The 23167-nt window shown below is 47.1% G+C and overlaps 1 protein-coding gene across 1 annotated transcript; it reads left to right on the top strand.

Annotated features, from left to right (window-relative positions):
• Positions 1-3016: 3016 nt before the first annotated feature.
• LOC121583459 (potassium/sodium hyperpolarization-activated cyclic nucleotide-gated channel 4-like) lies at positions 3017-22486 on the top strand (the record flags this gene model as incomplete). Its single annotated transcript, XM_041899618.2, has 4 exons — positions 3017-3440; positions 16735-16896; positions 19411-19629; positions 22343-22486. Coding segments are annotated over 4 exons (949 nt in total), but the record flags the coding sequence as incomplete, so codon positions are not given.
• Between the last annotated feature and the right edge of the window lie 681 nt (positions 22487-23167).

Raw genomic sequence — 23167 nt, 5'->3', positions numbered from 1 at the left:
GCAAGGTCCCCCCTGCTCTAGAAAGCACATACAGTGGGGAAAAAAAATATTTAGTCAGCCACCAATTGTGCAAGTTCTCCCACTTAAAAAGATGAGAGAGGCCTGTAATTTTCATCATAGGTACACGTCAACTATGACAGACAAATTGAGAAAAAATAATCCAGAAAATCACATTGTAGGATTTTTTATGAATTTATTTGCAAATTATGGTGGAAAATAAGTATTTGGTCACCTACAAACAAGCAAGATTTCTGGCTCTCACAGACCTGTAACTTCTTCTTTAAGAGGCTCCTCTGTCCTCCACTCGTTACCTGTATTAATGGCACCTGTTTGAACTTGTTATCAGTATAAAAGACACCTGTCCACAACCTCAAACAGTCACACTCCAAACTCCACTATGGCCAAGACCAAAGAGCTGTCAAAGGACACCAGAAACAAAATTGTAGACCTGCACCAGGCTGGGAAGACTGAATCTGCAATAGGTAAGCAGCTTGGTTTAAAGAAATAAACTGTGGGAGCAATTATTAGGAAATGGAAGACATACAAGACCACTGATAATCTCCCTCGATCTGGGGCTCCACGCAAGATCTCACCCCGTGGGGTCGGTCAAAATGATCACAAGAACGGTGAGCAAAAATCCCAGAACCACACGGGGGGACCTAGTGAATGACCTGCAGAGAGCTGGGACCAGAGTAACAAAGCCTACCATCAGTAACACACTACGCCGCCAGGGACTCAAATCCTGCAGTGCCAGACATGTCCCCCTGCTTAAGCCAGTACATGTCCAGGCCCGTCTGAAGTTTTCTAGAGTGCATTTGGATGATCCAGAAGAGGATTGGGAGAATGTCAGATGAAACAAAAAATATAACTTTTTGGTAAAAACTCAACTCGTCGTGTTTGGAGGACGAAGAATGCTGAGTTGCATCCAAAGAACACCATACCTACTGTGAAGCATGGGGGTGGAAACATCATGCTTTGGGGCTGTTTTTCTGCAAAGGGACCAGGACGACTGATCCGTGTAAAGGAAAGAATGAATGGGGCCATGTATTGTGAGATTTTGAGTGAAAACCTCCTTCCATCAGCAAGGGCATTGAAGATGAAACGTGGCTGGGTCTTTCAGCATGACAATGATCCCAAACACACCGCCCGGGCAACGAAGCGAGTGGCTTCGTAAGAAGCATTTCAAGGTCCTGGAGTGGCCTAGCCAGTCTCCAGATCTCAACCCCATAGAAAATCTTTGGAGGGAGTTGAAAGTCCGTGTTGCCCAGCGACAGCCCCAAAACATCACTGCTCTAGAGGAGATCTGCATGGAGGAATGGGCCAAAATACCAGCAACAGTGTGTGAAAACCTTGTGAAGACTTACAGAAAACGTTTGACCTGTGTCATTGCCAACAAAGGGTATATAACAAAGTATTGAGAAACTTTTGTTATTGACCAAATACTTATTTTCCACCATAATTAGCAAATAAATTCATTAAAAATCCTACAATGTGATTTTCTGGATTTTTTTTTCTCATTTTGTCTGTCATAGTTGACGTGTACCTATGATGAAAATTACAGGCCTCTCTCATCTTTTTAAGTGGGAGAACTTTCACAATTGGTGGCTGACTAAATACTTTTTTCCCCCACTGTATACAGGCCCATCTGAAGTTTGCCAATGAACATCTGAATGATTCAGAGGAGAACTGGGTGAAAGTGTTGTGGTCAGATGAGACCAAAATCGAGCTCTTTGCCATCAACTCCACTCTCCGTGTTTGGAGGAGGAGGAATGCTGCCTATTACCCCAAGAACACCATCCCCACTGTCAAACATGGAGATGGAAACATTATGCTTTGGGGGTGTTTTTCTGCTAAGGGGACAGGACAACTTCACCTCATCAAAGGGACGATGGACGAGGTCATGTACCGTCAAATCTTGGGTGAGAACCTCCTTCCCTCAGCCAGGGCATTGAAAATGGGTCATGGATGGGTATTCCAGCATTACAATGACCCAAAACACATGGCCAAGGCAACAAAGGAGTGGCTCAAGAAGAAGCACATTAAGGTCCTGGAGTGGCCTAGCCAGTCTCCAGACCTTAATCCCATAGAAAATCTGTGGAGGGAGCTGAAGGTTCGAGTTGACAAACGTCAGCCTCGACACCTTAATGACTTGGAGAAGATCTGCAAAGAGGAGTGGGACAAAATCCCTCCTGAGATGTGTGCAAACCTGGTGGCCAACTACAAGAAACGTCTGACCTCTGTGATTGCCAACAAGGGTTTTTCCACCAAGTACTAAGTCATGTTTTGCAGATGGGTCAAGTACTTATTTCCCTCATTAAAATGCAAATCAATTTATAACATTTTTGACATGCGTTTTTCTGGATTTTTTTGTTGTTATTCTGTCTCGCACTGTTCAAATAAACCTACCATTAAAATTATAGACTGATCATGTCTTTGTCAGTGGGCAAACGTACAAAATCAGCAGGGGATCAAATACTTTTTTCCCTCACTGTATAAAGCAGTTCAGTACAGTACAGTCTATGTGATAGTTTAAAACTAACCGCTCATCCTAGTTAGCTGCTGTAGCTTATGTACATGTATTGTGATCAGTGGTAGCGGTACTTCTCAGGGAGAGGTAGCTGTTGATCTTCTTTTCACCTAAATCCTCTCTACCCAATTCCTGTCTCTCCCAGGTGCTGCTGGGGTTGACTATACTGCTACTGATAGGGATGTTGATCAGGTTCCCCACTATGTGGTTCCTCTTGTTCTCTCTCAGGTTCTAAGCCATCTGTGGTTCTTCCTGTTCTCGCTCAGGTTCTAAGCCGTCTGTGGTTCCTCATGTTCTCTCTCAGGTTCTAAGCCGTCTGTGGTTCCTCATGTTCTCTCTCAGGTTCTAAGCCGACTGTGGTTCCTCATGTTCTCTCTCAGGTTCTAAGCTCTCTGTGGTTCCTCATGTTCTCTCCCAGGTTCTAAGCTCTCTGTGGTTCCCCCTATTCTCTTCCATGTTCTAAGTTCTTTGTTGTTCCTCCTGTTCTAGGTTCTACTGGGACCTGACCATGCTGCTGCTGATGGTGGGGAACCTGATCGTCATCCCGGTGGGCATCACCTTCTTCAAGGATGAGCACACGCCCCCCTGGATCATTTTCAACGTGATCTCAGACACCTTCTTCCTCATGGACCTGGTGCTCAACTTCCGCACGGGCATCGTCAAGGAGGACAACACAGAGATCATCCTGGACCCACAACAGATCAAGATCAAGTACCTGAGGAGCTGGTTCGTGGTGGACTTCATCTCCTCCATACCTGTGGACTACATCTTCCTCATCGTGGAGACGCGCATCGACTCAGACTTCTACAAGACGGCCCGGGCGCTGAGGATCGTCCGCTTCACCAAGATCCTCAGCCTGCTCAGACTGCTCAGACTGTCCAGGCTCATCAGATACATCCACCAGTGGGAGGAGGTAGGGTACTGTAGGAGGGTGTTCGTACATACGTGCGTGTGAGAGTATTACGATCCATAGTATATCTACCAAACACAGAATACCTACACATGAACACAGACCGTCTTTACTACAGTCGACTGTCCTCTATAGAGTATAGCTCCTCGGAGAGAGATAACGTTGTTTACTGAGATCCATAATGTATTACCTTTCCCCTGGGGTTGGGCTACTGGGGAAGCTACTCTAGCTAGCTGTGTCTGATTAGATCCACTAGTGAGGCAAGGTGAAGAGGCTTTTTGCTTTACCTCATCCACCAGTGAGATGATGAAGAGAGAAACGTTGATTACTGTTCTGTGCAGCAGCAGTCTATCTACCAGTCTGACGAAGGGAGTCCAGAGAGAGAGAGAGGGAGAGCCTCTGCTGCTGCTGAAATACAGGGATGATTATAATTGCCATAATAATTAGAAATGTTCCCATCCCTCCCTGGGTGTATCCTTGAGCACTGTCCCAGTAGTAAGAGGTGCAAAGTGAAGCAGCAGAGCCCAGCAGGAGATGCATTCAGTCAGTCATTAAGGAGACAGAGACACTCCTCCACCACCAAGACAGCAGGGCACACACAGACCCAGGCACTGCCACAGTGAATTTACATACCAAAAAGGGTTCTTCAAATGGTTCTCCTATGGGGACAGCCGAAGAATCCTTCTATTCTAGATAGCACACTTTTTGTGAGAGTATCGGGGGGTATATTTTACATTAGTTATCTTTTGTTTTGTTTTTAGTCTCATCCTTCAGTGTGGAGTACTGTTTGTAACATTGAAATGTTTGTCAGGACAGGTTCCCTCGCTCTCTCTCTCTTCTACAGTACCACTTAAACAGAATTATTGTGTCCATCCCTATAAGGTATTTTCATCACGGCTCTATTCAGCTCTCAAAACCAACTGAGGCTCTCTCTTTCACAGTTGCCTTAAAATCCCTGCTGGGTGTGTTCACCTGAGAGTTTTACTTTGCATGAACAATGGGGGGAGTTTGAATAGCTGGTTGATTGCCAAACAAACCACAACACTAAACCACACCATACCCAGAGGCATTTTAAAAGGTGCTTTTCAACCACATCGACAGACAGTTTGAGGCAGCATACCACTCAGGTTGTGATGTATACATCAAAGAGGCAGCCTTGCTAGTACATAAATCTCATCAGCATCACCATCTTTATGTCTTCCTGTTAACCTGGAACTGTAACTGATAGGAGGGGCTAGCCAGTCACAAAGGCAGCTTCTATTTGAATGTGTGTGTTTGTGTGTGTGTGCGCGAGGCGTGCTGATCGGCGCTGGGTAGGCAGGCCCTGCCAAAGGCCAGCTCTGCCTCGGGGCTGGAACACTACAGTGGTAACCCCACAGAAATGTCATCTGTCATCTCCGAATAACTTGTCGACCACATCTCACCACCTGACTGACTTTTTGACTTTTTCGCGATGGCAACTACATTTCAAATTACATCATATCTTTTAAACTGCGTCACCATTTGAGCTTTTCGAATAATATATCTTCTTAAATTGCTGGAATTCATAGCTGAACTATTCCTATCTATTGGTAGCTGAAGAGCAATCCACAGCGCCATAGAACATACTGTACTTCCTGTTTAACTTGCAAGGTCTTGCATGTTGTTGACTCTGTTGCTTCCCCAGCACAGCGACATTGCTCATTGCTCTGTCATAGTTGGTCCTGGAGACGTCTGATGCATTGACCTGCTGAGTGAAGGAAGGCTTCATGTTCTCACCTGTCATAGTGAGCAGAAGATAAATGCCTCCCCATTGCAGCTCAGCCCCTAGTCTCCTCTAATCACAGATTATATTCTAACATCCAGGCCCACACACACCCTGACATTAAGGGTTAAATGAACCCCCTGGCTGTGGAGATGTCATGTGTTTTATTTTCTGTGTGTGCATGTACCTGTGTGCTTACATGACTTGCTACTGTAACATGTGTTTAGGGGCAGATTCTCAAGTCTTGATTGGTGCCCGTAGTCAACTATGACCCTTTGTTGCATGGCACAAAGGACTTCCCATCCTATCAAATCAGCATCACAAGTTTTAAACAGCTATCTATTAAACCACCGCAACATTAACTAACCAATAATACACACTTACAGAATAAAAACATTGATTTAAGATTCCCTTCCAAGACATAATAGCCGAGCGGGCTTAGTGAACTACAGTGTTTTACAGCTTACAAACGGGGTGGTTGGTGGTTGTGGTGGTGGGGGTGTGGCGGCGATAACACTGTCAAAGATAATGACATTCTAAGTGGTGTGCAGATATCCATCATATCAAAGGGAGGAGGCTGCAATCAGTGCCATGGCATCTCTCCTGTCTGTCCTCCTATCCCTATATATATCTGTCTAGACAGCTGGGCTGTACTCATTGTCATATTTCATTGGGATAAAAATAAAACGCTGGCCGAATATCCTCCTCATCGGAGTTGTCTCCTGTAGACAAACCCAGTGACTTGAATTAAATTAGTCAACATGTTATTAAATCAAACTCAAACGAATGCACTAATGACTAATCTGTGAGAGTGGCTCCCATGCCAGATGTCTTCAACATTACCATCCCCCCGCTTGCTGCTTTTAGCAGGGATGCAGAGGCATTTGGGGCCTTGATGAGGAAATAGTTTAAAAGCCAAAATTGTCAACGGCCTTATGTGGAAATAGTATAAAACCCAAAGCATCAAGCCCCAGATTTGGATTTTTATCTCAGTCAGCACTTAGCTGCACTTTATTTCGCCGAAAGAGAGAAAGAACATCCTTAAATACTTTTCCGACGAAGAGTTAACAAGAATAATATTAGTGGGCGGCGGTGGATCATTTTCAACATGGCAGACAATTCCACAGTGTTTTGAACTTGGTGTCAGGAGCTTTGGAGCACTACCATCTGTGTTTGTTGAGTGCATGGAGGCAGGGAGTCCATCTCTATTAATATTGGCATCTGGGATTGTTAAGATGGATGGCTTTTCTGCCCAACTGGCTGTGTGCAGGATGGAGGGGGGGAACGATCTGATATGCCACAGAAAGAAATCCCAAGGTGCTTTGATAAGAGTGAGCCACGTGGTCGCCATGCAGGCAGGCACGCCGCGAGGGAGGGAAGGAGAGCATTTCCATTCATTTTCCACCTAATAAATCTGCAAACACAAAATATGTAAATAATGCAAATCAGCCAATCAGGCCTCCACTTGGTGACCCGTACCTTGGCCAAGGACTGCTCTTTCACAGATAAGAAAGAAGAAAAGGTTTAATGGGGTATTATTGAGTGCACAATGAGGCTTGCCAGCAAGAGTGACAGGTCCTCAAGGCTGTCTGTGAATATGCCTTGTGTGATATTAATACCCACAGCAGGGCCCCTTAGAAGACTTCTGCATTAAAATGTGTAATCCGGCACGCACCCATCGATACTTCTCAGTAGGAAGCTGAATAAAGCATTCTGTGGCTTCCTCAAAAGCCCTCCAGCCGGCTTGTATAGACAGCTGATGGAAGAGTGCCCCATGTGGTTCTCTCTCTCTCGCCCCCATTTTTAAATCTACACAACTCCCTTGTCTACCATTACAGTGTGGATGAGGGTCTGTCATTTTGTCAGGGCATTTTACTGTGTAGCCCATGTTGTCCCTTTATACTGAAATCCAGCCCAATGTTGAACTAAAATCAGAAAAGGGGGGTGGGTAGCAATGTGAAAGTGGCATCAGTGAAACAATAGGAGTGAGTGATTTTTCTTGGATTTGGTGGCGACACATGATGTCAAGCATTCATCATCATTAGCAGCCTGGACAGCAAACACCAGATGCCTCAGCATTACATTGGCTGTGTCTCACTTACAGACATATGCATCTATTCTCTCTCTCTCTCTCTCTCTCTCTCTCTCTCTCTCTCTCTCTCTCTCTCTCTCTCTCTCTCTCTCTCTCTCTCTCTCTCTCTCTCTCTCTCTCTCTCTCTCTCTCTCTCTCACCTGGACCACACTGTTCTCTCCCTCCATCTGTCTGAGATGACTCTGCAGCTGTGACTGTGACTTCCTGTGTGTCCCAGATAGCTTCCTGACACATTCAGGTGTCTCCCTATTGCTCAAATGGATGTCTTGTCTGGGCATGTCTGTCTTTCTGGACTGGGTCCTTGTTTTTTCACTATAATGTCTCGGCCAATATTACTTTATTTAAATCTAAAAGAAACAAAACACAATTGATCCTTCCACGTTTACGATTTGTTTAGAAGACAACGATGATGCACATGTGAATATATGAAATGGTATAATTTTGTATTCATTTTCGTGTGATGCAATGTGCACTAGATTGAATGTTTTTCTTAATCATCTTCACCACAACACAGACACATAACAGTTAGATATGTCATTAGTTCTGTTGTAGACATTCCCTAGCTATTAACCGTAATAATGTAAGGGACATTGAAGGTCACCTAGGTGGTAAAAGCCTTGGTTTCAAACAGAGTAGAGCTAGTCAATAGCTCTCTCCATTGAGAGCACTGATGAGGTTAGGTGTTAGAGTAACATGGCTGCCAACATGAGAACCCCTGCCCTTAAGATACCTTTGTGGAGTGTCCTTATCATTCATGGCTCTGTTGTTTACCCAGATAGTCATGCAGCCAGGCTTATTGTGTGTGTCACGTCCTGACTCAGGGGACGCTTATATGTTGAGTCAGGGTGTGTATATTCCTTGTTGTGTTTGGTCATTGTTTGTCGATCTAGTATGTATGGTTCTATGTTGGCCGGTGTGGTTCCCAATCTGTTAGGCCTACTGCTGCTAGGTAGCTCTCTCTCTGCTCTTCCCCTCCCCTCTGTTTGTCCTTGATTGCAGGAGTGAAGTCTGGTGTGCGGGAGTCAGGGTTCCAGCTGCAGCTCATTCACCATAATCACCTCAGCCCTTTAAGACCCGGTCAAACTTGCCACTCATCGTCAGATCATAGTCAAGACAACCATATATTTGGAACCTGACTCCTGCCTCCGCTTCACTCCTGCCACCACCATCCTGCTCTCCACTATCGGACCTCTCCTTTGGACTCCCCACGGACACTAGGACATTACGGTACCACACCTGCCCTGACCTGGATCTGTACCCTCACTGTAACCTGGACTTGCTCTTCCCCATTTATTGGAAACCTGGACTATTGAACATTATAATAAACCTGTTAAAACTTCTCTGGCTTGGTGTACTTGTCTGCATTTGGGTTCTATCCAGTTAAATCATAACACAATCAGAGGCAGCTGTCGTTCGTTGTTTCTGATATGGGGCCAATACTTAGGCAGCCTATTGGCACTAGTGGGTTGTGGGATCTTGTTCCGGTTAAGGTATGTTGTGTCGTCTACCTTGGACTTCACGTTTCGTTTCGTTGGTTGTTTTGTCGTTGTGTTTAATAGAAAATAAACATGTACGCATATCACGCTGCGCCTTGGTCTGTCCCGTCATTCAACGAACGTGACAGAAGATCCCACCAAACGAGGACCAAGCAGCGTGTTCAGGAGCAGACAGCCTGGACCTGGGAGGAGATCCTGGACGGTAAGGGATCCTGGACTTGGGAGGAGATTCAGGCTGGGATGGATCGCCGTCCTTGGAAGGAGACAGTGGAGGCCCGGTATAGAGAGGAGAAACGGCGCCAACAGTGCCGACAACGGAGACCCGAGAGGCAACCCCAATACATTTTTGGGGGGGGGCACACGGTGTGGACGACGAGGCAGCAGGAGGCCGCGTTAGGGTGGATCTGCAGGTTAGGAGAGGAGGCCACCATATTACGGGGGCTATTGGTTCAGAGGGAGCAGGAGGTATTCGGTCAGAGGGAGGAGCTACAGGAGGCTAGAAGGGAGAAGGAAGGAGTAGAGGCACGGCGAGAGGAGCTGGTTAGGCAGCAGAAGGAGCGGGGGTTAATAAAGGAACCCAGTCCTGCTCCTCGCACCAAGCAATTGGTGCGTGTCGCCAGTCCGGTCCGGCCCGTTCCTGCTCCCCGCACCAAGCCAGTGGTGCGTGTTCCCAGTACGGCCCGGCCCGTTCCTGCTTCCAGCACCAAGCCTGTGGTGCGCGTCGCCAGCCCGGCCCGGCCTGTTCCTGCTCCTCGCACCAAGCCAGTGGTGCGCGTCGCCAGCCCGGCCAGGCCTGTTCCTGCTCCTCGCACCAAGCCAGTGGTGCGCGTCGCCAGTCCGGCCCGGCCTGTTCCTGCTCCTCGCACCAAGCCAGTGGTGCGCGTCGTCAGCCCGGCCCGGCCTGTTCCTGCTCCTCGAACCAAGCCAGTGGTGCGCGTCGCCAGCCCGTCCTGTTCCTGCTCCTCGCACCAAGCCAGTGGTGCGCGTCGCCAGCCCGGCCCGGCCTGTTCCTGCTCCTCGCACCAAGCCAGTGGTGCGCGTCGCCAGTCCGGCCCGGCCTGTTCCTGCTCCTCGCACCAAGCCAGTGGTGCGCGTCGCCAGCCCGTCCTGTTCCTTCTCCTCGCACCAAGCCAGTGGTGCGCATCGCCAGCCCGGCCCGGCCTGTTCCTGCTCCTCGCACCAAGCCAGTGGTGCGCGTCGCCAGTCCGGCCCGGCCTGTTCCTGCTCCTCGCACCAAGCCAGTGGTGCGCGTCGCCAGCCCGGCCCGGCCTGTTCCTGCTCCTCGCACCAAGCCAGTGGTGCGCGTCGCCAGTCCGGCCCGGCCCGTTCCTGCCCCTCGCACCAAGCCAGTGGTGCGTGTTCCTAGTCCGGTCCAGCCCGTGCCTGCTCCTCGCACCAGACCAGTGGTGCGTTTGTCCAGTCCGGCACGGCCCGTGCCCGTTCCACCGGTGCCTGAGCAGTCCGCTCCGGAGCCAGAGCAGTCCGCTCCACCGGTGCCTGATCCAGTTCCGGTCAGCCGTTCCACTCCGGAGCCAGAGCAGTCCGCTCCACCGGTGCCTGATCCAGCTCCGGTCAGCGGCTCCACTCCGGAGCCAGAGCAGTCCGCTCCACCGGTGCCTGATCCAGCTCCGGTCAGCGGCTCCAATCCAGACCATGACGTCAGCCCCTCTCTAGGTTCGGGGTCTCCCACACCAGGGTCCAGACAGGGCCTGGCGTATGGTGGGAGGAAGGAGAGGGGAAGCAGCGGCTCCAGACCAGACCAGGGGCGCAACAGGGAGGCGGAGAGTGAGAGGTCGTCACGCCCCAAGCCGGATCCGCCTCCGAGGCGGATTGCCCACCCGGCGCCTACCCTGTTATGTTTATGTTGTGCGGTCGGAGTCCGCACCTTTGGGGGGGGGGTACTGTCACGCCCTGACTCAGGGGACGCTTATATGTTGAGTCAGGGTGTGTATATTCTTTGTTGTGTTTGGTCATTGTTTGTCGATCTAGTATGTATGGTTCTATGTTGGCCGGTGTGGTTCCCAATCAGAGGCAGCTGTCGTTCGTTGTCTCTGATTGGGGACCATACTTAGGCAGCCTATTGGCACTAGTGGGTTGTGGGATCTTGTTCCGGTTAAGGTATGTTGTGTCGTCTACCTTGGACTTCACGTTTCGTTTCGTTGGTTGTTTTGTTGTTGTGTTTAATAGAAAATAAACATGTACGCATATCACGCTGCGCCTTGGTCTGTCCCGTCATTCAACGAACCTGACAGTATGTCCCTATCAATTAAAACAAAGAGGCCAGCCATCCATCATCCCTATAATGTGCTGTACTCTGCAATGCAGTGTGTGTGTCTGTGTGCGAATGTGTGTGTGTTTGTGGCTAAGCAGCGTGTTGTGACATGCCAGCAGCCCCAAATGGCTTTAGAAGCAAATGACAGTGAGCGCATGGTGCACAGTGTACCGCCCCAGCCCCTCTCCTGTAAATCTCTAATTAACACTTGGCAATTAGGCAGGGTCTCTTTGGGGGGCAACTTGCTTTGGTGTAGGACAGGGGTTGGCAACAGAGTGATTAAAGTTTTTAGTAAAAGACTGTAAAATCACGGGAATTCAGCTAAAGAGAGATATGTGATCGTGTCTCAATATAATCAAGGTATGAAATTATTTGAGAGAGAGAGATATACATGAGTTCTCCTCCTTCTTTAGCCTCAAAATAATAAGCCTATAATAACCCTATATCGGAACAGATTTTTTTCCATTTAGTGGGAATGGGAAAATTTTTGGGGTAATTGAGTTAAGGCTGAAAGAAGATATAGGCTAGGAAGATATATAGCTAGGAATCACCACCCCCACTGAAATGCACTATTTAAAGCCCCTGCTCTCTCTCACTGTCTCATTTGCCAGTACTATCTGGAGATTTGCATTGCATTATTCTGAGCAAGTCAGGATAGCTTTATTCTCCATTCAGTGCAGAAGTTCAAAAAGTATTTTAAGGGCACATCCCTCAGGACACAGACGTCAATTCAACGTCTATTCCACATTGGTTCAACGTCATTTAATTGAAATGACGTGAAAACAACATTGATTCAACCAGTGTGTGCCCAGTTGGATGGAACTTCTACAGGTACAGGGATTTGACAGTAGAGTTTTCTTTGTACAGTACTAGTAGTCTTGGACAGGTATTACTATCTCACCTACACTACCAGTCAAAAGTTTGGACACACCTACTCATTCAAGGGTTTCTCTTTATTTTAACTATTTTTTACATTGTAGAATAATAGTGATGACATCAAAACTATGACATAACACATATGGAATCATGTAGTAAACAAGAAAAGGGGTTAAACAAATCAAAACACATTTTATATTTGAGAATTTTCAAATAGCCACCCTTTGCCTTGATGATGGCTTTGCACACTCTTGGCATTCTCTCAACCAGCTTCACCTGGAATGCTTTTCCAACAGTCTTGAAGGAGTTCCCACATATGCTGAGCACTTGTTGGCAGCTTTTCCTTCACTCTGCGGTCCGACTCATCCCAAACCATCTCAATTGGGTTGAGGTCGGGGGATTGTGGAGGCCAGGCCATCTGATGCAGCACTCCATCACTCCTTCTTGGTAAAATAGCCTGGAGGTGTGTTGGGTCATTGTCCTGTTAAAAAACAAATGATAGTCCCACTAAGCCCAAACCAGATGGGATGGCGTATCGCTGCAGAATGCTGTGGCAGCCATGCTAGACAGTGTCACCAGCAAAGCATCCCCACACCATAACACCTCCTCCTCCATGCTTTACGGTGGGAAATACACATGCAGAGATCATCTGTTCACCCACACCGCGTCTCACAAAGACACGGCAGTTGAAACCAAAAATCTCCAATTTGGACTCGAGACCAAAGGACAAATTTCCACCGGTCTAATGTCCATTGCTCGTGTTTCTTGGCCCAAGCAGGTCTCTTCTTCTTATTGGTGTCTTTTAGTAGTGGTTTCTTTGCAGCAATTCGACCATGAAGGCCTGATTCACACAGTCCCCTCTGAACAGTTGATGTTGAGATGTGTCTGTGACTTGAACTCTGTGAAGCATTTATTTGGGCTGCAATTTCTGAGGCTGGTAACTCTAATGAACTTATCATCTGCAGCAGAGGTAACTCTGGGTCTTCCATTCCTGTGGCAGTCCAAATGAGAGCCAGTTTCATCATAGCGCTTAATGGTTTTTGCGACTGCACTTGAAGACATTTTCCAGATTGACTGACCTTCATGCCTTAAAGTAATGATGGACTGTCGTTTCTCTTTGCTTATTTGAGCTGTTCTTGCCATAATATGGACTTCGTCTTTTACCAAATAGGGCTATCTTCTGTATTTATTTATTATTTATTTTATTTTATTTTTTCACCTTTATTTAACCAGGTAAGCCAGTTGAGAACAAATTCTCATTTACAACTGCGACCTGGCCAAGATAAAGCAAAGCAGTGCGATAAAAACAACAACACAGAGTTACATATGGGGTAAACAAAACATAAAGTCAAAAATACAACAGAAAATATATATACAGTGTATGCGAATGTAGTAAATTATGGAGGTAAGGCAATAAATAGGCCATAGTGCAAAATAGTTACAATTTCGTATTAACACTGGAATGATAGATGTGCAAAAGATGATGTGCAAATAGAGATACTGGGGTGCAAATTAGCAAAATAAATAACAATATGGGGATGAGGTAGTTGGATGGGCTAATTTCAGAATGGCTGTGTGCAGGTGCAATTATCGGTAAGCTGCTCTGACAACTGACACTTAAAGTTAGAGAGGGAGATAAGAGTCTCCAGCTTCAGAGATTTTTGCAGTTCGTTCCAGTCATTGGCAGCAGAGAACTGGAAGGAATGGCAGCCAAAGGAGGTGTTGGCTTTGGGGATGACCAGTGAGATATACCTGCTGGAGCGTAGACTACGGGTGGGTGTTGCTATGGTATACTCCCCCCCCCCCACCCCCCACTTACCTTGTCACAACACAACTGATTGGCTCAAATGCATTAAGAAGGAAATAAATTCCACAAATTAACTTTTAAGAAGGCACACCTGTTAATTGAAATGTATTCCAGGTGACTACCTCATGAAGCTGGTTGAGAGAATGCCAAGAGTGTGCAAAGCTGTCATCAAGGCAAAGGGTGGCTATTTGAGAGGCCAGTGGAGTTCTGAAGGGGTTTGACCCCCTGTTGAACCTGGTATTGGATAGCACCATCGAGTACTTGCGGGATCCTGACAACCAGTTCAAGCTGACCGAGGACACGTGGCAGCTGGACCTGGTGGTTTGTAGAGGGACGTCCGTGGTGCTCATCTGTCCTCAGGACGGCATGGAAGCCATCCCCAACCCCTTCATCCAGCAGCAGGACGGATAGTCGGCCAGCCTCATTCTCTAGGATGACCTCACAGTAGTCCAATTCCTGGTGTGTATGTCAATTGTATTTCCTTGATTCCTCGCATCCTCTACTTGCCTCCTTCTCAAAATGCATTGGTGGAGAAGATCAGAGGAGAGGAACCTAAGATCTACTCCAATGTGCTTTGAGAAGGAGGGAGGATGTGAGGATTCAATTAAATATTATTGCGGTTAGTATGAAAAAAATATATATAAAAAAAAAAAACGGATGCACTCACTAACTGTAAGTCGCTCTGGATAAGAGTGTCTGCTAAATGACTAAAATGTTAAAATGTATTTAAAGAATCTCAAATATAAAATATATTTTGATTTGTTTAACACTTTTCTGGTTACTACATGATTCCATATGTGTTATTTCATAGTTTTGATGTCTTCACTATTATTATACAATGTAGAAAATAGTAGAAATAAAGAAAAACCCTCGAATGAGTAGGTGTGTCTAAACTTTTGACTGGTAGTGTATGTAGCTGCCCTACTCAAATAGTGCAATATATATATAGAATAAGCAACCTTCTTAGCTCTAGCAGCTTGACACTTCATGTTGACTAGCTCCATGACTGTTGTAATATTAGCATGGAAATGACATAAGATGCTCAGACGGGAAATGTAAATGGGTAATGTATTCAATGTTTTGCTGTTTGACTGAGATACTGTGGGCTTGAACAATGTATGTTTTATATTATCCATGTTTAATGAGCAGGAAATTGCTACATTTAAATACATTACAAATGCATCCACTGTATCAGAGAGCTCACACTCCCCTCTTGGAAAAACAATTTTACAAATGAAAAAATCTCAATCTCAAGTGTGAGACTGGATGGGGTAGTTCATGATTTATTAATTTCACACACATAGAGCTTTTGACAGCTCTTTAATGTTATGGAATGCCATTTAGTTCCAGCTGGAGAATCAACATCACAATATATTGCCTCGTATCAGCTACCATAACCATTATTGTGTTTGGAAAGAGAATGGGCTCTTTAAAAACCAATATCTCCTCCTTGTGTTTGGAGTGGAGCGCAGCTGTGGAGAGGAGAGGGTGAGAGAGGAGGTGAAGAAGAAGAAGAAGAAGAAGAAGAAGAAGAAGAAGCGAGTGGTTTGGTAGATTAAGAGAGAAGGACGCAGCCGGGTGAATGACTCTGCTCAGATGATGTAAATGTGCCCCGGGCTAAACACTTTGAACAAGAGCCCAGCGCTGCAACTGTAATGTCTCCGCCATCCACTCACTCTGGAGCCTGGCGGCCTGACGCTTCCGTCTTACCCCAGCAGAAACAAGTCTTCTTGGGGACACTTTTGGCTCTCCCCTCCCCGGCTGACCCCTCTGACGGAGGTGATCTGATGTGAAGGCCCAGCGTCCACACTGTCCCAGAGAGGCCCGTCACACAGCCTGTCTCAGTACTAGTCCCTGGTCCCTGTCTGTTGTTTCCACGCAGCCACTCAGATAGAAACAACAAAGGGACAGATCAACAAGCACTGGGCTTTAGGAGGCAACCGGAGAGATCTAGCCTGGGTCAGGAGGAACAGTGGAGAGCAACTGTCTGTGTCTGCCTGGGGCTGTTTGTGGCTGGCTTCTCTTCTCCCCTCTCCTCTTACCAATATTCGCCAACAAAGAGGAGAAAGATGGAATATCCCTCTCTCAGCCGTAAGCTTTTAAACGGCGCTGAGTGGCTTTTAATAAGGAGAACAGCAGTTAACAGTGCACACCGCGGCCCTCGATGGGATTAAATGGCTTTAAATTGTTGAAGCCATTAAAATCCACACCAGCGTAGAGTAGGCGTCCTGTAGCGCCTTATGAGTATATTTATCATTAGGATTAACAAAGCTCGCCCGTGCTGCACACACTCACTCAGCAGGGACGCATATACACACCTACCCATCCTTCCATCCGCTTTGTATTAGTGTGCTTACCTAAGTGGTTGATTAGAGTGATTCAATAAAGCCTCCTCCCCAAGCCCCCATAGGCCAAGCCATATTCCCATGCTGCCATCAGGACCATCCTCTACAGACCACTCATGTCAACATCTGTAAAAAGCACAAGTGTTACATCAAAGATGATGTTCATTATGTTACTGTACGTTGAGGCTAGGGCCCTGCATGTGTGATGGAGAACAATGTGGCCTCGAACTAGAACGGACGCTCAGATTCAAACTCAACTCACTTATTGCATATGGGAAATACACTGCTTGGCCTTCACCTTGACTATAAAAAGTATCGACCAAAGGGTTAGGGAACAAAGTAAACAGACAACACCCCTGGAGAAAAGGGTATTTGTAATACAAAACAATTCAGGCCAGGGCTTTGTCTGTAAGCCAGCCTACACATGCCGTCGTGCCCTAACACAATTCCTCTGCTCCAGTTCTGCTCTCCATCCAGGAGGGTCAGCTCTGTGGCTGACCCTGTGCCTCTCAACATGTATGTTTCAGGGGTTGCGATAAACAGAAGACACATTTTTGTTTCTCACAAAATGGACAATAATCTATTGTATTGTATTCTGCTCTCTCAATCCTCCATATGACCTATGTCCTAACACAGTCCTTTCCTCTTCCTGTCCTGCTCTTCAGATCTTCCATATGACCTATGACCTGGCCAGTGCCATGGTGCGTATCGTCAACCTGATTGGTATGATGCTGCTGCTGTGCCACTGGGACGGATGTCTGCAGTTCCTGGTTCCCATGCTGCAGGACTTCCCTCAGGACTGCTGGGTGTCCAAAAACAAGATGGTGGTAAGTAGTGCTTTGCTGTGCTCCTATACTAGGAGAGCATCCAAAATGGCACCCTAATATCTAGGAAGTGCACTACTGGGCTCTGGTCAAAAGTACACTGTGTGGAATAGGGTGCCACTTCAGACGCAGCCCAAGTCTGTCTAAATCAGATTAGTCCCTCCCTGTTATCTCATCTCTCTGTCTCTGTAATTACTGTACTAAGCCTGTAGCATCATGGGAAATGGCTGCCTTGCATATCTGTCCATTTCCCCGCCTAAATCGAATGTTTTTTTTTCCTTTATCCTTTATTCGCCCACATTTATTCAATTTGCTTCTTCTTTTTTTTCTTCAGTTATTTGGAGCTCTCTCTCTCTCTCCACCAGCTCAGTATGGTTTGGTTGTCTATATTCTGAAAGTGAAAGCTAGGCGGTGAGCTTGGCCTCGTACGAAATAATCACTTTCAGAGGACAGAAAGCCCTTATCCAATATTGGTCAAGTATTTACAATTTTCCAGCGAGCACTCATGCTGTTCTTTAATTTCATCACATTGTTAGCTGCACTGCTGCTGCAGGTCCACGTCTCAGAGAGAGAGAGAGAGAGGGGGAGGGAGGGAGGGATGGAGGGAGGGAGGGAGAGAGAGAGAGAGAGAGAGAGAGAGAGAGAGAGAGAGAGAGAGAGAGAGAGGAGGAGATAGGGAAAGAGATGTGTTTGTGTGGGAGAGATAAAGGGAGAGAAAGGGAAAAGGGGGAGAGAGAGAAAGAGTCGCTGGAAAGCCCTATGTCTCGTAATGACCGCCCTCTCCTCTGTAATTAAGTTTTCTTTGTGGTTATATAACCGGACCCTGCGACACCTGAGGTGTGACCCTGAATCAACCGCTGCACTCGGACGCACAGTATAACCTGCCATGTTCCAAACGAGCAGGGCCTTGAGAGAGAGAGAGAGAGAGAGAGAGAGAGAGAGAGAGAGAGAGAGAGAGAGAGAGAGAGAGAGAGAGAGAGAGAGAGAGAGAGAGAGAGAGAGAGAGAGAGAGAGAGAGAGAGAGAGAGAGAGAGAGAGAGAGAGAGAGAGAGAGAGAGAGAGAGAGAGAGAGAGAGAGAGAGAGGGAGAGAGAGAGAGAGAGAGAGAGAGAGAGAGAGAGAGAGAGAGATGATTTATGATGAGGATTTGTTGTAGAGCTCCCAGCCCTCAAAGAGGATTAATCTGGGATCTGTGAATAAAAAACAATCACATAAAATTCAAATTAGGTCATTAAAGACAGACAGGCCAGTAGTCAGTAAGTGGAAACAGCAGCCTAGCAAACACCTTTGGCATGGCACGCTGTCTACTGTTAGGGAGGGATCGCATTGACCTAAACTCCTGCTCTGCATTACACAACACCATCTTGAAGCACTATGGTATTTAGATTGTGATTCTATCACTGAAAAACTGCGCTCTCACATTAAAATCAAAATGTGTTTTGTTTTGTTTCACTGGCTAATTGAATTGCATTACTTTTCTTTTTAATGTGTCACAGTACAGTGAGAAATATAATTTCTCTGGGTTAGACTATAGCTGATGGCATTGTCACGTCTTCTTCTAGCCAAGAGTAGTTTGGGCCTGATAAGAATCAGAGGGTAGTGATGCCTTGTCTTTCCTTACAGTAGCTGCCCTATTATCTTATTGGGTCATCTGTTTCTACCTTTTTAGGAGGCACTAATAACTCTCCTATCTCTCAGGTTTTACCGCTGTGGAAATGAGTTTGAAAGCAATTTGAACATGTCACCTCGGGAGAGAGCAGATATTGATTCCACTTGGACTACCACGGGGATCTAAAGGACAAAAGGGCAATTTATCCACAAACGAGAAATGAAAAATCACATTTTTCTAAATAGCTGACCTACTTTTTTGCCTTGCAGGCCTCTTGTGTCTCGGGCTCCATTCATTCAGTCACTCTCATGGTTGTGTTTAGTTTCTGCCCAGCTAAGGCAGTTCTCCCCTGAATACTTACATATAGAAGAGTGTATTACTACAGTATGTTGGTGTAGCTAAGTGTTGATGTTCCTATTGAGGCATGATGAAGAGGACATCTGTGGCTGTCTTCTTACATGATGATGATGATGATGATGATGACGTTGATGATGATGACTAAGAGGATGATGAGGACTATGATGATGAGGATGATGACTATGAGGATGATGATGACTATCATCTTTTTACATTTTAGTCATTTAGCAGACGCTCTTATCCAGAGCGACTTACAGTTAGTGAGTGCATACTTTTTCTCATACTGGCCCCCCGTGGGAAACGAACCCACAACCCTGGCGTTGCAAGCGCCATGCTCTACCAACTGAGCTACAGGGGACTATGAGGATTATGATGATGATGACTATGAGGATGATGATGATGATGAGGATGATGATAAGAAGGACTCTGGTGGTCTTAGTGCTTGCTGACCTTTTCCCTCCAGACATCTGGCAGAGTGAGAACAGTACCCCATATCACCATATCCCTCTCCCCTCTCTGACACCTTTTCTCTTCCTCTCTCCCCCCATCCAGAATGACACATGGGGCCAGCAGTACTCCTACGCCCTGTTCAAAGCCATGAGCCACATGCTGTGTATCGGGTACGGCATGTACCCACCTGTAGGCATGACGGACGTGTGGCTCACCATCCTCAGCATGATCGTGGGCGCCACCTGCTATGCCATGTTCGTGGGTCACGCCACCGCACTCATCCAGTCTCTGGACTCCTCCCGTCGGCAGTACCAGGAGAAGGTGAGTAACGTTGATCAGAATGGATGGGAATATAACTGGGGAACTGGATAAGCAGGAAGAGCTCAACATGTAGGGAGAACAGTATATGTGTACCCAGAGGAGAGTTAGAAAATGTTCACAATGCAAATGAAACCAAGCAGACTTAATTTAGGCACCCAAAGTATTGAAAAGATTTGACTTCTTTAGATGTGTATTAGCCAGTAGGTACAGTACAGTTATGCTCAGTTTCAGACCTAAATGAGGGAAGATTGATGCAGGTTTCCTCCTCCCTTCACCTCCTGTGAGCTGCAGTGCTCAGGGCTGCGTGAGAGCCAGAGTCCCAGGCTCCCCTGTGTGGGGATGAGAAGGCCCTGGCAGTTGGCCGTGGAAGCCCTACCCAGCTCCTAGCTCCAGCTCCCTGCCCACCTCCAGTGTGCCCCAGCCTCTCCATGGGCCCAGTGTGGGCGATAATGAGGCTAGCTGCCAGGCAGCCACATTGCCCACCATCTGTGGTGAGGGACAGAGGAGGAGAGCCCCTGGAGAGGGTGGCAGGGGCTGTAGAGACCCCCACAAACTGTACATCCACCCTCAGAGAGAGAGGGAGTGCACGTGAGAAATAGAGAGAGAGAGAGAGAGAGAGAGAGAGAGAGAGAGAGAGAGAGAGAGAGAGAGAGAGAGAGAGAGAGAGAGAGAGAGAGAGAGAGAGAGAGAGAGAGAGAGAGAGAGAGACTGAGAGAGAGGGGTGAGGGAGTTGTTCAGGTCAGAATCAGCATAGCCAACAAGTCTCTCTGGATACCCACTATATGTGTGTGTGAGCAAGAGTCTGCTCACTGTATGTGTGCACTGAGACATTGTATATTTGCGTGGGTGTTAGAAAAATCAAGAGACTGTCCTTCATATCTGGAAGGATCAACAGGGACAGGAGACTGCTGTCAAATGTGGGCTCCAGATAGATAAAACCACCAAACTGTTGTGCTATGGAAGTAGACTGGCTGCATGACTAATTCGGTGGATGCAGAGTTCCTGTTGAACTAGAGGGGAGCAGACAGCCATCCCAGCTCAGCGCTCAGCACTCAGTCTAGTCTGCTCTCCTGCTTTAGAGGTGCACCGCTTGCTGACAATAATATTAGGTGTCTGGGATAGGATAAAAGTGTCTGGGATAGGATAAAAGTAATAATTCTACCCTCCCCCTACCCCAGCCCCCCCCCCCCAAAAAAAAAAAAAAAAAAAAAAAATAGATATATTGTTAAGTGGTTGTCCCACTGGCTATCATAAGGTGAATGCACCAATTTGTAAGTTGCTCTGGATAAGAGCGTCTGCTAAATGACGAAAATGTAAAATTAAAATGTAAATTAGGCTCATTAACAGCCTGGTCTGCCTGAGACTCCTCACCACAGATCAGCACATGGAGCAGGGGCCATTCTGCTGCCATCTTCCCATGGGGCCACAGCCTCCTGCCTCATCCCACGTCTCTCAGAATCCTCTCCCCATTCTCCTCACTCTCTGTCTGCCTGGAGGAACATTAGCACTTTAAATTGCCATTAATATTTAAGAGTGTGGGTTTTCCCATTTATCTTTCTGTGTGCTCCAGTAATTAAGCACGGTCTGTCTGGATGCTGTCTTCCATAGCTCGCTGTTTCTCCCTGTCGCTCACTGTCACTCACTGTCACTCACTGTCTCAATGGTGTAGTTAGACACTAGCTAAACACCAAACAGTTCCACTACAACCTTTCAGACACATGGGATAGTTAGACACTGTAGCCAGTAGTTAGAGGCTGTAGCTAGACACCAGACAGTTCCACTACATGGTGTAGTTAGAGCCTGTAGCTAGACACCAGACAGTTCCACTACATGGTGTAGTTAGAGGCTATAGCTAGACACCAGACAGTTCCACTACATGGTGTAGCTAGAGGCTGTAGCTAGACACCATACAGTTCCACTACATGGTGTAGTTAGAGGCTGTAGCTAGACACCAGACAGTTCCACTACATGGTGTAGTTAGAGGCTGTAGTTAGACACCAGAGAGTTCCACTACATGGTGTAGTTAGAGGCTGTAGCTAGACACCAGACAGTTCCACTACATGGTGTAGTTAGAGGCTGTAGCTAGACACCAGACAGTTACACTACATGGTGTAGTTAGAGGCTGTAGCTAGACACCAGACAGTTCCACTACATGGTGTAGTTAGAGGCTGTAGCTAGACACCAGACAGTTCCACTACATGGTGTAGTTAGAGGCTGTAGCTAGACACCAGACAGTTCTAATACATGGTGTAGTTAGATGCTGTAGCTAGACACCAGACAGTTCCACTACATGGTGTAGTTAGATGCTGTAGCTAGACACCAGACAGTTCCACTATTAGCGCCCACTGTACTGCTGTGCTGAAGGTCAAGCGGTGTTAGATGAAGTGGCCTGGCCAGGACATGTTGGCTGGTCTCTCTAGCTAGCATGCTAGAAAGACAGACAGACAGACAGACAGACAGACAGACAGACAATGTGATTGGCCTTTTAGGTCAATGTGTGTTAGTGTTGTGTAACAAAGGAATCCAGGCCTGTAGAATCCACTCTGCTTTCTAGTAGTTAGTAGGTTAGTACCATAATCCACACAAGAAGTTACGTACAGCACAATCCCCTGCAGCTTTGGGAGGACAGGTGGCCATGTCCAGCCAGTGGTCCAGTTGTTGCCCATCTGATCTGTGTCATGGAAGACCACAGCTGTTTCTGTTCTGTCTCCAGGGCCTCCAGCCTAGAGAGAAACCAGCTGACACTGCAACAGCAGCCAATGGACAAACTCGCCCAGTCATCATACTGGCCCTGTCCTACCAGAGGCTTGGATTGGAGAACGGGGTGTGGTTCTACGTTGTCACATTAGCAGTGAGGGTAGGTGAGGTAGCTCTGCAGGGTGAGGCTCTCACTTTGGGATGAGCCTGCAGATTTGATGTGAGCAGGACAGAATGGTGCAGGGTAGAAAGGCATCATTGCTACAGTAAGCGTGTGGACTGTTAAACTGTTGGTCTGTTGGCCTATGTTCTGACAGAGCTCTGCTTTATGTGTGGAACTGCTCTGTTCTGCTGTTGGCGTGGACCAACAGGCACGGTCATCCCAAGGGGACAGTGTTCCCGCTTCCTTCCCATTTACACAGAGCGGAGAGGACACAGGAGACTGGAGGCCTCAGCACAATGAGTGAAACCAGGACAGAGGAGAGGAGAGGGAAGCAGAGCCAAGCCAAACGACACAACACGCCACATTTATCTTCCCAGTTAGCTGCCTCCCTTCCCCCCTCTGGCTCTGTCATTATGATGGAGGGAGTGGCTACAGGTAGCTACAGAGAGGGAACTGATACAGACAGCGATGTATGGGCACTGGGCAAGATGAAAGGCCATCTGCTGGAGTGGTATGGTGACAGTCTTTAGGTGACATACTGGTAACAGTTTAACTTGGCCAAGAAACACAGTCTGAGTATATCCCCTCTGGGCAGAGAGAGAGAGAGAGAGAGAGAGAGAGGCAAATCTGTGAAGAGTTCACAGTCTGAGTATATCCCCTCTGGAGAGAGAGAGAGAG

Source organism: Coregonus clupeaformis, unplaced genomic scaffold, assembly GCF_020615455.1.
Source record: "Coregonus clupeaformis isolate EN_2021a unplaced genomic scaffold, ASM2061545v1 scaf4213, whole genome shotgun sequence".
Lineage (NCBI taxonomy): Eukaryota > Metazoa > Chordata > Actinopteri > Salmoniformes > Salmonidae > Coregonus > Coregonus clupeaformis.
This window is presented reverse-complemented; position numbering and strand designations above follow the sequence as displayed.